Genomic DNA, 13,635 nt, shown 5'->3' on the forward strand with positions numbered 1-13,635 from the left:
AATTGAAATTCTTTCAATAATTAATAGTTCTTGTAAATTTCCAAAGCAACATTTATCGAATGGACACTCCCATTTGATTTCGAAAACAAATTAACTCGTAGGTCAAATGTCAAACTCTTAATTTTTTAATTAAAATTGTTTGAATAACTAATATATATTGTAAATTTACAAAGCAAAATAGAAAACAGTCAGCGGATAGACATTCTTAGTTAACTCCGTAAACAAATTGACTTTAAAAAAAAGGCCAAAATCTTAATTTTTTAATTAAAATTGTTTAAATAATTAATAGTTCTTGTAAATTTACAACGCAGCATAATAAATTTAACCTATTCTTTAAATAAGAGCCATTTATGAAAATGTTTAAATTATTACAATGTTTGAAGATGAAATAAATGCTAAAAGCCATAAATGAGCTCCACTCGAATTCGGCACGAGCGCTGTAACTTAATCGCTAGGAATGTTTACATCCAATAATGTAAACAAATCCCTCAAATGTGCCTGTTTCACTTTTCTATCACTCTATGGTAAGCGCTGACCAACTTGCAACTATAGGATAATGGATAATCCAGTGGAATAGTTGAACTTTCAAATAAAAAGATGAATTTTTAAACAAGAAGATTGATTTTCTATAAAAAAGAAGGTTTTTACAATAAAATATATGAAAGTTTAACTAAAAAAGACATGTTTTCAATCCAATATATGAATTTTGCACTAAAAAAATACCAATTTTGAAGAAAAATGATGAATCAACTGGATTATATGATTTAAAAAAATAATTTTGAACTAAAAAATATCGATTTTAAATCAAAAAGGTGAATATTCAACTGGAATAGTTGAATTTTTAAACTAAAAAGATGCATTTTTTAAACTAAAATGATGAATACTTTACTGGGATATTCGAATGTTCATATAAAAGATGAATTTTCAAACAAGAAGATTAATTTTCTATCTAAAATACGGGTTTTCAAAAAAATACATGAAATTTCAAAAAAAAGACACATTTTCAATGCAATAGTTAAAGTTTCCACTAAAAAGGATCAATTTTTAATAAAAATGATGAATCTTAAACTGGATTACTTAATTAACTAAAAACGATCAATTTTTAATAAAAAAGATGAATTTACAACTAAAATGAAGAATATAGATTTAATAAAAAATAAATGAACATATTTTTTTATTAATTGTAGAATAAAAAACAAATATATACTATCGACTTTAATGTGAATTAAAAAATCTTCTTTCATGTTAAAATCATGAATGCTCCACTAAAATACTTAAATTTTCCACCAAATAGATGAATTTTCAAAAAAGATTAATTTTCTACCAAACATACAATTTCTCAAAAAAATAGATTTATTTTCAACTAAAAGACAAATTTTCAATCCAATAGATGTTTAATTTGAAAATAAAAAAGATCAATCTTCAAGAAAAATGATAAATCTGAAACTGTATTATTTAATTTTAAACAGAAGCAATGAATTTTGAAATAAAAAAGATCAATTTTAAACCAACATAGTTGAATTTTAAAGCGAAAAGATTAATTTTCAACAACAATATTAATTTTCTACCAAAAGCACGATTTTTCAATAAAATACATTTATTTTCATTTAAAAAACACAAATTTCCAATTCAATAGATGAATTTTGAACTAAAAATGATCAATTTTTAATAAAAATGATGAATCTTCAATTGGACTATTTAATTTTCAATGCAACAAAAAAAAAATGAATTTTTAAAAACAAAGCTTAACTTTCAACCAAATAATTTTATTTTTAACCAAAAAATGAATTTGCAACTAAAAAGGACAACATTTTCAACAAAAAAAAATAGTTAAGTTTTAAGTTAAAAAAATTAATTATCAACTGGAATAGTTGAATTTTAAACAAACAAAAAAAATGAATTTTCAACCAAAATGATAAATATTTTACTAAAATACTTTGAATTTTCAACAAAAAACATTATTTTTCTAGTAAACGGTCGGTTTTTCAATAAAATAAATGAATTATCAACTAAAAAAAAGACAAATTTTCCATGAATTTTGAACTAAAAAAAGTAAATTTTCAATAAAAATGGTGAAATTTTAACAAGAATCGTTGATTTTTAAACCAAAAAAATGAATGTTTAAAAACAGAGTTTAACTTTCAACTAAAATTATGAATATTTAACTGAAGTTGAATTTTTAACCAAAATAATGAATTTTTTAAACAAAAAAATTAACTTTATATAAAGAAGACAAATTTTTAACAAAATACATGAATTTCCCACGAAATAGTTGAATTTTTAACTAAAAAGTGCCAACTTTTCAACCAAAAATGAAATAGTTAAATTTTAATCAACAAAGATTAACTTTTTACTAAAACGGAGAATAGTTCACTAAAATACTTTGAATTTTCAACTAAAAAGATGAATTTCCAAAAAAGATTAATTTCCTACCAAAAAGACAATTTAAAAAAAAACGTGAATTTTCAACAAATAAAGTCAAATTTTCAATCGAAAAGATGAATTCTTAACTAAAATAGAAAATATTTCACTAAATTACTTCACTAAAAGACGACTTTTCAACAAAATAGGTACATGAAGTTTCAACTAAAAAAAAAAGACAATTTTCTTATCCAGTAGATGAATTTTGATCTAAAAAAGGTCAATGTTCAATAAAAATGATGAATTTTCAACTCTAATAGTTGATTTTTAAACCAAAAAGATGAATTTTCCTCGAAATCGTTGATTTTTTAAGCTAGAACTACCAAATTTTCAACCAAAAATGAAATAGTTACATATTAAGTTAAAAAAATTAACTTACACCTGGAACAGTAAAATGTTAATCAACAAAGATTAATTTTTTATTAAAACGGAGAATATTTAACTAAAATACTTGAATTTTCAACAAAAAAAAAGAATTTCAAAAAAGATTAATTTTCTACCAAACAAGAGGATTTTTCAATGAAATGCGTGAATTTTCAACAAAACAAAAAACACATTTTAAATCGAATAGATGAATTTTGAACTAAAAAAGGTGAATTTTTAAACAAAAAGATGAATTTCCAAAAAATATTAATTTCCTATCAAAAAACGACGATTTTTTAAAATGAAATACATGAATTTTCAACTAAAAAAGACATATTTTTAAAACAATAAATGAATTCTCAAATAAAAATGTGAATTTTCAAAAAAGATTGATTTTCTACCAAAAAAGACGATTTTTCAATGAAATACGTAAATTTTTAACTAAAAAAGGACACATATTCAATCAAATAGATGATTTTTCAATTAAAAACAGTCAATTTTCAACCAAAAAGATGAATTTCCAAAAAAGATTAATTTCCTATCAAAAAAGACGATTCATCAATAAAATACATAAATTTTCAAAGAAATAGATAAATTTTTAACTAAAAAAGGTGAATTTTCAATGAAAATGATAAATTTTCAACTCGAACAGTTGATTTCTAAACCAAAAGGATCAATCTTTAAAAACAAAGTTTAACTTTTAACCAAATAATTTTATTTTTAACCGAAAGGATGAATTTTTAAACAAGAAGATTAATTTTCTACAAAAAAGATAATTTTTTAACAAAATACATGAATTTTCTACAAAATAGTGTAATTTTCAGCAAAAAAGTACAACATTTTAAAACAAAAATGAAATAGTTACATTTTAAGTTAAATTTCAACTGCAATAGTTAAATTTTAAGCTTAAAATAAGAATTTTGAACTAAAATTACAAATCTTCAACCAGAAAAATTTAATTTAAAAAACAAAAAACGAATTTTAAACCAAGAAGATTAATTTCTAACAAAAAGAAGAATTTTAAAACTAAAAAAGATTCTTTTTCAACGAAAAATTGAATTGTTAAATTTTTAGTTAAAAAAATTACTGCTCAACCGAAGAGATGAATTTTTACTTTAAAAAAAATATAAAATTCAACTGCCATAGTTAGATTTTCAGTTAAAATTTAATTAAAAAATATAAAGCTACTTCTACAAACAAAGATATGTCGTTATTTAATTTTATATTGCAGTTTAAAACAAAACTGAGCATGCTCTCAAAAAAATTTCCTAACTTAAAAAAAAATTCCGGACGATTTCGGGTTTTCCAGTTAGAATAGAGATCCTGCAATCTAGAGAATTATTTAAAAAATGCACTTACATCGTTGTACGGTGAATTTTCTGGAAAATTTATGTTTGCACTTATCACAGCAAGTGCCACACTGTCTCCTCTTTCGTGTACAGTATCGAATGGAGATTTGAAGTAGCACAGAGCGTACAAAATACATCCTAGAGACTAGAAAAATTCCGTAAATATTAAAACGAAATAAAAAATACTAAAATATTAAATATTCAAATTATAAAAAAGAAATTAGGGTGGCCCGGTTCAAAAATATTTTTCACAGTCAATAAAATTATAAAAATCAAACTCTAAAGCCAAAAAATTTTCCATTTGAAGTAAAAAACTAAAGTTTAACAGTTTTTTAATTCGAAAATGTTGTATTCAAATGTTCAATAATTTAAATTGAATGCAGTTGAATTGCCAAATTAAAAGCACTTCTCAAATTACAAGTTATTCGTTTTTTAAATAACTTAAAATCCTTAAAATACTTCAAAATCTTGAAACATTTACATTTATATATTCAAATTTTGCATTATTTTCAAATTTCTTCCGAACTTCTAAACATGTTTTAAAATTATTCGAATTTTTCCTGCAAATTTCTTTTTAAATTTTGCCAAATTGAAATTTTTTTCTTAAAATCCTCAAAATCCATTTTTGATCATTTTCTAAATATTTTTAAATATTGTCTTCAAATTAATTTTTCGAAATCAAAAATCATTTTCAATTTTTCTAAGAAAAAAATGCTTTTTATTCTTCTGAAGTCTTTCAAAATTCTTAAAAATCTTCTAAATTTTTTGTTTGAAATCTGTCAAAATCTATATTTAGTTTTAAATTAGGCCGTGGGCTATTTGCCCCGATTTTGGATTCACAATAATTTGACTTACAAATTAAATTTTTTTAACAGAAATATTAAAATCATAACGTTCAACGTTTAGTTTTTTTTTCTAGTTTTGAATATTTAATTTATAATTACTGATTTTAAATGAAAAGTCAGACATTTCTAAATATTAAGTAACCGTTCTTTCTCTTAATTGAAAAATTTCAAATTGAATATGGTTTAAAATTGAATATTTTTAATTTTAGCGTTAAAAACAAAGTTATCTTATTTAAAACAAATTTTCTATTTTAAACGCTCCTGAATTGTAATTCTTAATTTTAAAATTCTTTCAATTAAGATGTACGCTTAAAAATTTTTAATTTAAAATGGAAAAGTTCTAAGTGAAAGATTTTCGAATTACATATTAAAAAACTGAATAATATCATAATTAAAAAAGAACACAATTTAACTAATTATTTAGAAAACGGTCCAAATTAAAGAAAGTTGGACACATTTTTTGTTTTCTAAAAATTTGTAAAATTTCCCGTCATTTCTCGGTCCAGCGGTCACCCTGATAAATATTAAAAAGTATGAAAAACATAGATTTTTACCCAAATATCGGTCCGCTCATCAACCATGCAATAACTTTCAACGTTGAATAATTCAGGAGCTCTGTAAGGCATCGAACATCTTTCGGCGGCAACATCTTGGAGGGTTTGTGCCTCTTGGTTGCCACAAACTTTCACTCTCGCTGGTGCCACGGATCCTGGTATTTTTAATAAATTAATCATTCTTTTTCAAATACGTATTTTTTAAATCCTAAAATCTGGTGTAAAAAAAAAATAGGTGGAACGAAATTTTCGGAAATTTTGCACTCATTGTTTCTTGAAAATTGTAAATTGCAATTTTCAAACGAAGAATTTTAATTATAAAAATAGGGCGGCCGTTTTATTTACAGAAAAATTTTTGTCGGTCATTTCCCGGTTTCTTTTCCGATTCTCAAACATTTTTCACGGCCAGGGAAATTAAAAAATTCGAACATTTTTGTTATAAGGTGCATACTTCATAAATTAAAAGTAAAATAATTTTAATTTTAAATAGCTTAAAAATCCTTAAAAAACTTTAAAATTTTATTTTAGAATCTTGAAACACCTACATGTTGTTATAATTTTTTTCAAATTTTAAATTATTTTTGAAAATTTTCAGAGTCTCTGAACCCCTTTTAAAATAATACGATTTTTTTTAATCCTACAAAATATGAATATTTCTTAGAAATCTTCCAGATTCATTTTGGACAATTTTGGAAATATTTTCAAATAATATCTTAAATGTTAATTTTTAAAGATAAAAAGTCATTTTAAATTTTCCTAGGAGTCTTAAGAAAATGTTTTTTATTCTTTTGAAACCATTCTTAATTCTGTAAAAACTTAAAAATTTTATTTAAAAATCTTTGGAAACATCTACAAGTTATTTTACATTTTTTCAAATGTTAAATTATTTTTGAAATTTTTTCAGAAAATTCAAGAAGCATCTTTTAAAATGATTCGAATTCTTCCTATTTTTTTTTAAATTCTGCAAAATAGAAATATTTCCTTGAAATATTCCAGATTCATTTTTGATAATTTTGGAAGTCTTTTTAAATTATATCTTAATAGTTAATTTTTCAAAACAAAATGTAACTTCCTATTTTTGTCTTAAATTTTGCAAAATAGAAATATTTCCTTGAAATATTCCAGATTCATTTTTGATAATTTTGGAAATCTTTTTAAATTATATCTTAATAGTTAATTTTTCAAAACAAAATGTAACTTTCGATTTTTCTAGAAATTTTAAGAAAATGTGTTTAATCTTTTGAAACCATTCACAATCGATAAAAAGCTTCTCAATTTTATTAAAAAATCTTGAAACATCTACATGTTTTACATTTTTTGATATTTGAAATTATTTTTGAAAAATTTTCAGAGCTTCTAAGGCTTTTTTAAAATGATTCGCATTTTTCCTACATTTTTTTTTAAATCCTGAAAATATTAATATTTCTTAGAAATCTTCCAGTTTTATTTTTGATAATTTTGTCAATCTTTTTAACTCTTTTTAAATATTCTCTAAAAAATTAATTTTTCGGAATTAATTTTTTATAATTTTGGAAATCTTTGTGAATAATATCTTAAAATAAATTTTTCAAAATAAAAATTCATTTTCAATTTTCCTAGCAATTTTAAGGAAATTTTTTTTGTTCTTTTGAAATAGTTCACAATTATTAAAAAGCTTCTAAATTTTATTTAAAATCTTAAAACATCTACATGTTTTAAATTTTTTCAAATTTGAAATTATTTCTTAACATTTTTCAGAGCTTCTAATCTCTTTTAAAATGATTCGAATTCTTCCAATTTTTTGTAATCCTGCAAAATATAAATATTTCTTTGAAGTCTTCCAGATTTATTTTTAATAATTTTGTAAGTCTTTTTAACTCTTTTTAAATATTCTCTGAAAAAATAATTTTTGAAAATTTTGGAAACCTTTTAAATCTTTTTAAATAATATCTTAAACTAAATTTTTCAAAAAAAAAAATTATTTTCATTTTTCCGAGGAATCTTAAGAAACTTAAAAAATTTTTTGAAACCGTTCATGATTCTTTCAAAGTTTTAAAATTTCACTTTAAAATATTTGAAACATCTACACGTAATTTTACATGTTTTCAAATTTTTAATTATTTTTAAAATTTTTCTCAGAACTTCTAAGAAGCATCTTTTAAAATTTTTCGAATTCTTCCTATTTTTTTTTAATTCTGCAAAATAGAAATATTTCCTTGAAATATTCCAGATTTATTTTTGAAAATTTTGGAAATCTTTTCAAATCTTTTTAAATAATATCTTAAAATGAATTTTTCTAGATAAAAATTCATTTTCAATTTTCCTAGGAATCTTAAGAAAATGTTTTTTAGTCTTGTGGAACCGTTTAAAATTATTAAAAAGAGCTTCTAAATTTTATTTGAAAATATTGAAACATCTAAATGTTTTACATTTTTTCAAATTTTAAATTATTTTTGAAATTTTTCAGAATATTTAAGAAGCATCTTATAAAATGATTCGAATTCTTCCTATTTTTGTTTTAAATTCTGCAAAATATAAATATTTCTTTGAAATCTGCCGCATTCACTTTTGACAATTTTGGAAATCTTCTTCAATCTCTTTAAATAATCTCTTTAAATTAATTTTTGAAAATAAAAAGTCATTTTCAATTTTTCTAGGAATCTTGATAAAATTTTTTTTATTGTTTTGAAGCCGTTCAAATTATTTTTAAATTATTCTCAGAACATCTAAGCACCTTTTAAAATGATTCGAATTCTTCGAAAAAAAATTTGTTAATTCTCAAGATTTCTCAGGAAATATAAAATGATTTATTATTTTTAAATATTCCAAAATTATCAGAAAAGAATCGGAAAGACTTGAAGGAAATTTTTTAAATTTAATTAAAATTTTTTTTTTAATTTTAGAAAATATTTAAGACATTTTAAAAGATATTTAAGAGTTTATAAAACAAATGATTCTAAAAAATAGTTATTCGAAATTTTAATCTTGTATTCAAAATGATCAAATCTTTTTTTTTGCATTGGAAATTAGCATTTGCAAACAATAAATAATCAATAACAATCTCACCAGAAATTAGTATATTTTTAATGATAAATTAGTCGATTTTGGAGATTAAAAATTGTTAAAAAAATAACATTTTTCGGTTTTGTTTAACAAAAAATTTTTTATTTTCAAACAATAATCATTACAATTTGAACAAGATTTTTACCCTTTTTAAATTACATTAGTTTTTTTTGTCTGAGATTTGTATTTTAAAACAAAAAATATAATTTTCAATTCTCGAACAGTTTCTTTACATTTTATATATTAATATATAATATTCTTCCCAATCTAATAATTTTTGTATTAAAAATACCAATAATTTTCGATGCAAAGCACTAAAATTACAGAATATAACATTTTTTAGATTATAAATGTCATAAAATTAATGATTTCTGGTAACAGTAATCATATTTATTTATTTATGAGAAGATTTACAACTCTACAGAATTTGATTTGATGTTATTTTAGTGTTTTGCATAACAAATTATTGGTATTTTTCAGTAAAAAAAAAAATGATTATTTCAAAGAATATTTACAATTTTTCAACCAGTTTAGGTTACGTTGGAAAATTGGAATTTCAAAAAAAAAAACAAGTCATAATTTCAACAAGATTCAGAATCTTTAGATTAGAATTTTAAGAATTTTAGATTAGGTTAGTGTTTTTTGTTGATAACTGATATTTTCAATAAAAAAATTATATTTCAAAGAAGATTAATAATTTTTTAACAATTTTATGTTGACGGTCATTTATTCACGGTCAATAGAATAAAAAAATTCCTAATCTAGGCATTTTTCCATTTGATATAATAAGAAATTAACTATAAATTAAAAGATTCAAAGTGGAACTCTTGAATTCTGAAGTTTTAAAATTGAAGTTTAAACATTTTTAAATTAAAAAATATTGTACTTAAACTCTCAGTAATTTATACGTATAAAATAGAAGATACTAGCATACACTTTAACTGAACAATTTTAAATGGAATGCAGATAAAGTGCCAAATTTAGAATTTTTAATTTTGATCAATTATATAGTTCAAAGATTCAGATTCGGTTCCAAAAATATAAATCCACGTTATCACTTTCAATCCTCTAAATTAAAAAAATCAACCATTGAACTTTAAAATATTTAAAAACATTCTTGAAAAGCTTGAAAATTTTATCTCAAAATCTTGATAAAACTGGAAGTTATTTTAAAATTTCTTCAAATTTAAAGTTATATTTGAAATTTCTTTAGAACTTCTAAATATCTAGTTGAGACTGATTTTTCACTGAAAAATTATTTTAAAGGAATATTTGAAAAGAGTAAAAGATATTTATCGAATTATCGTATAATTTTTAGAAAATCTTGCAAATTTAACAAAATTTCCTTAAAATCTTCCTGATACTTTTTTGAAAATGTTATAAAACCTTTCTAAATATTCTCATTGAATAATTTTTCCAAATGAAAAATCATTTTCACTTTTCCTGGGAACCTTAAAATAATGTTTTTTTTATTATTTTAAGGCTTTTTACAATTCTTAAAAAGCTGCCAAATTTTTTGTTTGAAATCTGCAAAAATCTACATTTTGTTTTAAATCAGGCATTGGCAATTTCTACCAAAATTATTTTAAATTATTTCAAGTTTTAAATTAATTTTGAATCTTTTCTAAAATTCTAAATATCTCTGAAAATTATTTAAATTTTCTTCTACAAATGATAAGTGTTTTATTGTTATTTATACCAGAAAATTCAACAATTTTACTTAAAAATAATTTTTTTTTTTAAATACAACAATTAAAATTGTAATATGCAACGTTTAAAATCTCTTCGGAATTTTAAAGATTTCAGGCTTTCAATGTCAAACAATTCAGTTTCAAATTGTTTAATTTTAAATATGTGGTTTCAAGTTGGTTGTCTTAAATAAAATTCAAATATTGCTAAATATTCAATAATTAATCTTTTTTTTAATTAAAAAATTTTAATTTAATGGGTTAATATTAATATTTTAGACTGAAACAATATTTTAAATTTAATAAAATCCTTTAATTACGAATATATATTATTATGAAGTTATTTTAAAGATAAATGTAATTTATAAAATTTAGAACAGACGTTCACATTTTTTAAATGAATAAGACTTTCGAATCGTAACCGTTTAATTTTTAGCGTTAAAATCTAGAAATTCTAAAAGTTTGAAAGGATTTATAAACATTTTGTCAAATAAATTATTGTTCACTTTTTAATACTTAAAGTACAAATCCATTTAAAAAAATATTTATTTATATATACAGTTGTTAAAATAAAAAAGTTTTTTATAGAAAAAAAACGCTTTTAATTTTTAATTGTTTAAGTATTCGAGGCAGCATTTTACAATTCTTTAAATTAAAAATGTACGTTCAAAAATAAAAGCGGCAAATTTTGTGAGTAAAAGATTTTCAAGTGTTAATAAAAAAATCATTAGATTTTGAAGAAATTTATTAATTTTTTTCTTGATTTTTTTTTGGAAGTTGATATTTTTAATTAAAAAAATTATATTTCACTAAAGATTCACAATTTTTAAAAAAATTTGTTATCTTAACATTTTTCGTTGAAAATCGATAAGTTAAAAAAAGAGACATGATAGGTACAATTATTTTATACGGAATTTTTCAAATTTTGTTTGCTTTATGATTAAGTTTTGAGGCTCTTAGACTGAAAATTTTAGAAAGATTTTTTTTCATGATAAACATGAATAATGGGTAAAAATGTTATAGATGTTTTTAACACAAATTATTGGTAACATGAATTTTCAATCAATATTGATTAAATAATTTATTAAAGTTGTCAAAAAATTTTAAAATTTTTTAATTCATTACAATTCTTTTTAAATATGGCCGCATTTTTTGCTCACTCTGCAAATAATTGAAAAAAATTGTTGCAATATAAGAAAAATTTCAAAAAGATAATGAATAAAAATATGCAACAAGACAATTTTTTTAAGGCAAATTATTTGGTAACATGAATTTTTAATTTATACTAATAAAATAATTATTTAAAGTTATTGTCAAAAATGAGAAAAAAATGTTAAAATTCAAACAAGAGATAATGAGTAAAATACGAAATTACATTTTTTTAAATTCCAAATTATTGGCAAAGTGAATTTTCTATAGTATTAACAAAAAAATTTATTAAAGTTATTTATTTACAATATTAAAAAAAAGCAGTATCGTTTTTAAAATTATGGTTTACAAACACAGTTTTTTATTTATAAAGCGCTAGAAAATTCGATATATTTTTAACAATATATGGTTTTTATAGAATAATTCATATTTATAAATGTCTTATAATGAAAGAAAGTGAACTATTTTCTACTTTAAAAAAATATATAAATCGTTATAGTTTAGTTTAATTAAGCGTGAGTTTTAATTTTCAATAATCATTATAAATGCTAATAAAAAGAAAATTTAATAGAAATTTACCATTTTTTATCAGGCATTGAATATGATACAAAATATGTTTTCGAGATAAATATATGCAAAAACGTCATTTAAAAATTAAAATAAATTAGACTTGTATTTTCCCCATGCGAATATTTTAATTTAAAAATTTTGAGAAATTATTTTTTCCACTTAAATTCAAATTACGCACCTAAATCCATTATTACTGCAGTCATGCCATCGCCAAGAAGAATATTTGCAGTCTTTAAATCTCGATGAGCAAGAGGTTCCGGTTTTGCTTCATGAAAAGCCTTAACTGCTTCGCAAATTTGTAAAAAAATATTTAAAACTTCCATTGGACTCAAATAGTCGCTAGTTTTCGCTCTCCTTTCCAATTCACTAGCCAACGTTCCCCTCTAGAAAATAATTTACTAAAATTAACGTAAAAAAAGACAATGTTAAAGTGATCAGTAAAATTAAAAAAAAAAAAAAATTCCGCAACTTTCCGAATTTTTAGTTTATAACCATTTTTTTTTGTCAAAATGAAGAACCTACGAAACTGAAAAATTTTATATTTAATTTAAGAATTCCGGAAATAAGCATTAAAAATGTAAATTCTTGATTATTAAGATTGTGAAAAAAATGAAAACAATTTGGAGAAATAATAACTAATATTTTCAAGTGCAAAATTTCAAAATTCATCAGTTTTAAATTGGAGGATTTTGTTGAAAATTCATATTTTTTGGGCTGAAAATTCAAATTTTTGTATAAAATTAAACCATTCGTGTGCAAATTTTTTTTTTTGTGTGTAAAACCAAATAGACGAATTTGACCAAAATAGTAAGAATCATGAACCAAAACGGATTATTTTCTACGAAACAGATGCAATTCTTAACAACAAAAAATAAAATTTCTAGCAAAAGAGATGAATCAAGAAACCAAATTTTTTAACACGAAAATATGATTTCTTGCACAAAAAACTTATTTTGCAAACAAATAGTTTGATTTTCTACAAAAAAAGTTGAATTTTCAACCCAAAAATATGAGTTTTAAACAAAAAGGTTTTCTTTTGACCAAATAGATTAATTTTCAACAAAATAGTTCAATCCTTAATCAAAAAAGATTAACTTTTTACTAAACCGTTGTGCTTTTAACAAAAAAAAAAAAAATAATAATAATAATTTCTACCAAGAGTTGAATAAAAAAAAAAGCAAACAAAAATGAGAATTTTTACCAAAAAAGTTATTTTCCAAAAAAGTTCATTTTCAACCGAATAGATAAAATTTCAACAAAGTAGTTGAATCCCTAAACCAAACGGATTAATTTTCTACACAAACCGTTGAATTTTCAATCTGAATTTTTCAATTTTCAACAAAAATGTTTTCTTTCGATCAAATAGATAAATTTTCAACAAAATAATTAAAACCTTAACCAAAACGAATTAATTTTCTACGAGATAGTTACATTTTTAACATCAAAAAAAATTTAAGCAAACGAGATGAATTAAAACAAATTTTAATCCGAAAATATGGATTTTTACACGGAAAAAAATATTTTGCAAATAAATAGTTTAATTTTCTACAAAAAAAAAATTAATTTTCAACCTGAAAATACAAATTTTAAACAAAAAAGTTTTCTTTCGAAAAAATAGATTAATTTCCAACAAAATAGTTAAATCCTTAACCAA

General features: G+C 21.5%; 1 protein-coding gene across 1 annotated transcript in view; it reads right to left on the reverse strand.

The window, feature by feature from the left end:
* The window catches only part of LOC117167987 (serine/threonine-protein kinase 16), a 29,521-nt gene that overhangs the window by 3,387 nt on the left and 12,499 nt on the right, over positions 1 to 13,635 (reverse strand). Inside the window, exons 2-4 of the mRNA XM_033353286.1 lie at positions 12,160 to 12,364; positions 5,533 to 5,687; positions 4,144 to 4,278 (exon numbers count right to left, since the gene is read on the reverse strand). Of these exons, the coding sequence (XP_033209177.1) occupies positions 4,144 to 4,278; positions 5,533 to 5,687; positions 12,160 to 12,364 (495 nt within the window). The remainder of the gene's footprint in view (positions 1 to 4,143; positions 4,279 to 5,532; positions 5,688 to 12,159; positions 12,365 to 13,635) is intronic.

This window comes from Belonocnema kinseyi, chromosome 1 (assembly GCF_010883055.1).
Source record: "Belonocnema kinseyi isolate 2016_QV_RU_SX_M_011 chromosome 1, B_treatae_v1, whole genome shotgun sequence".
Lineage (NCBI taxonomy): Eukaryota > Metazoa > Arthropoda > Insecta > Hymenoptera > Cynipidae > Belonocnema > Belonocnema kinseyi.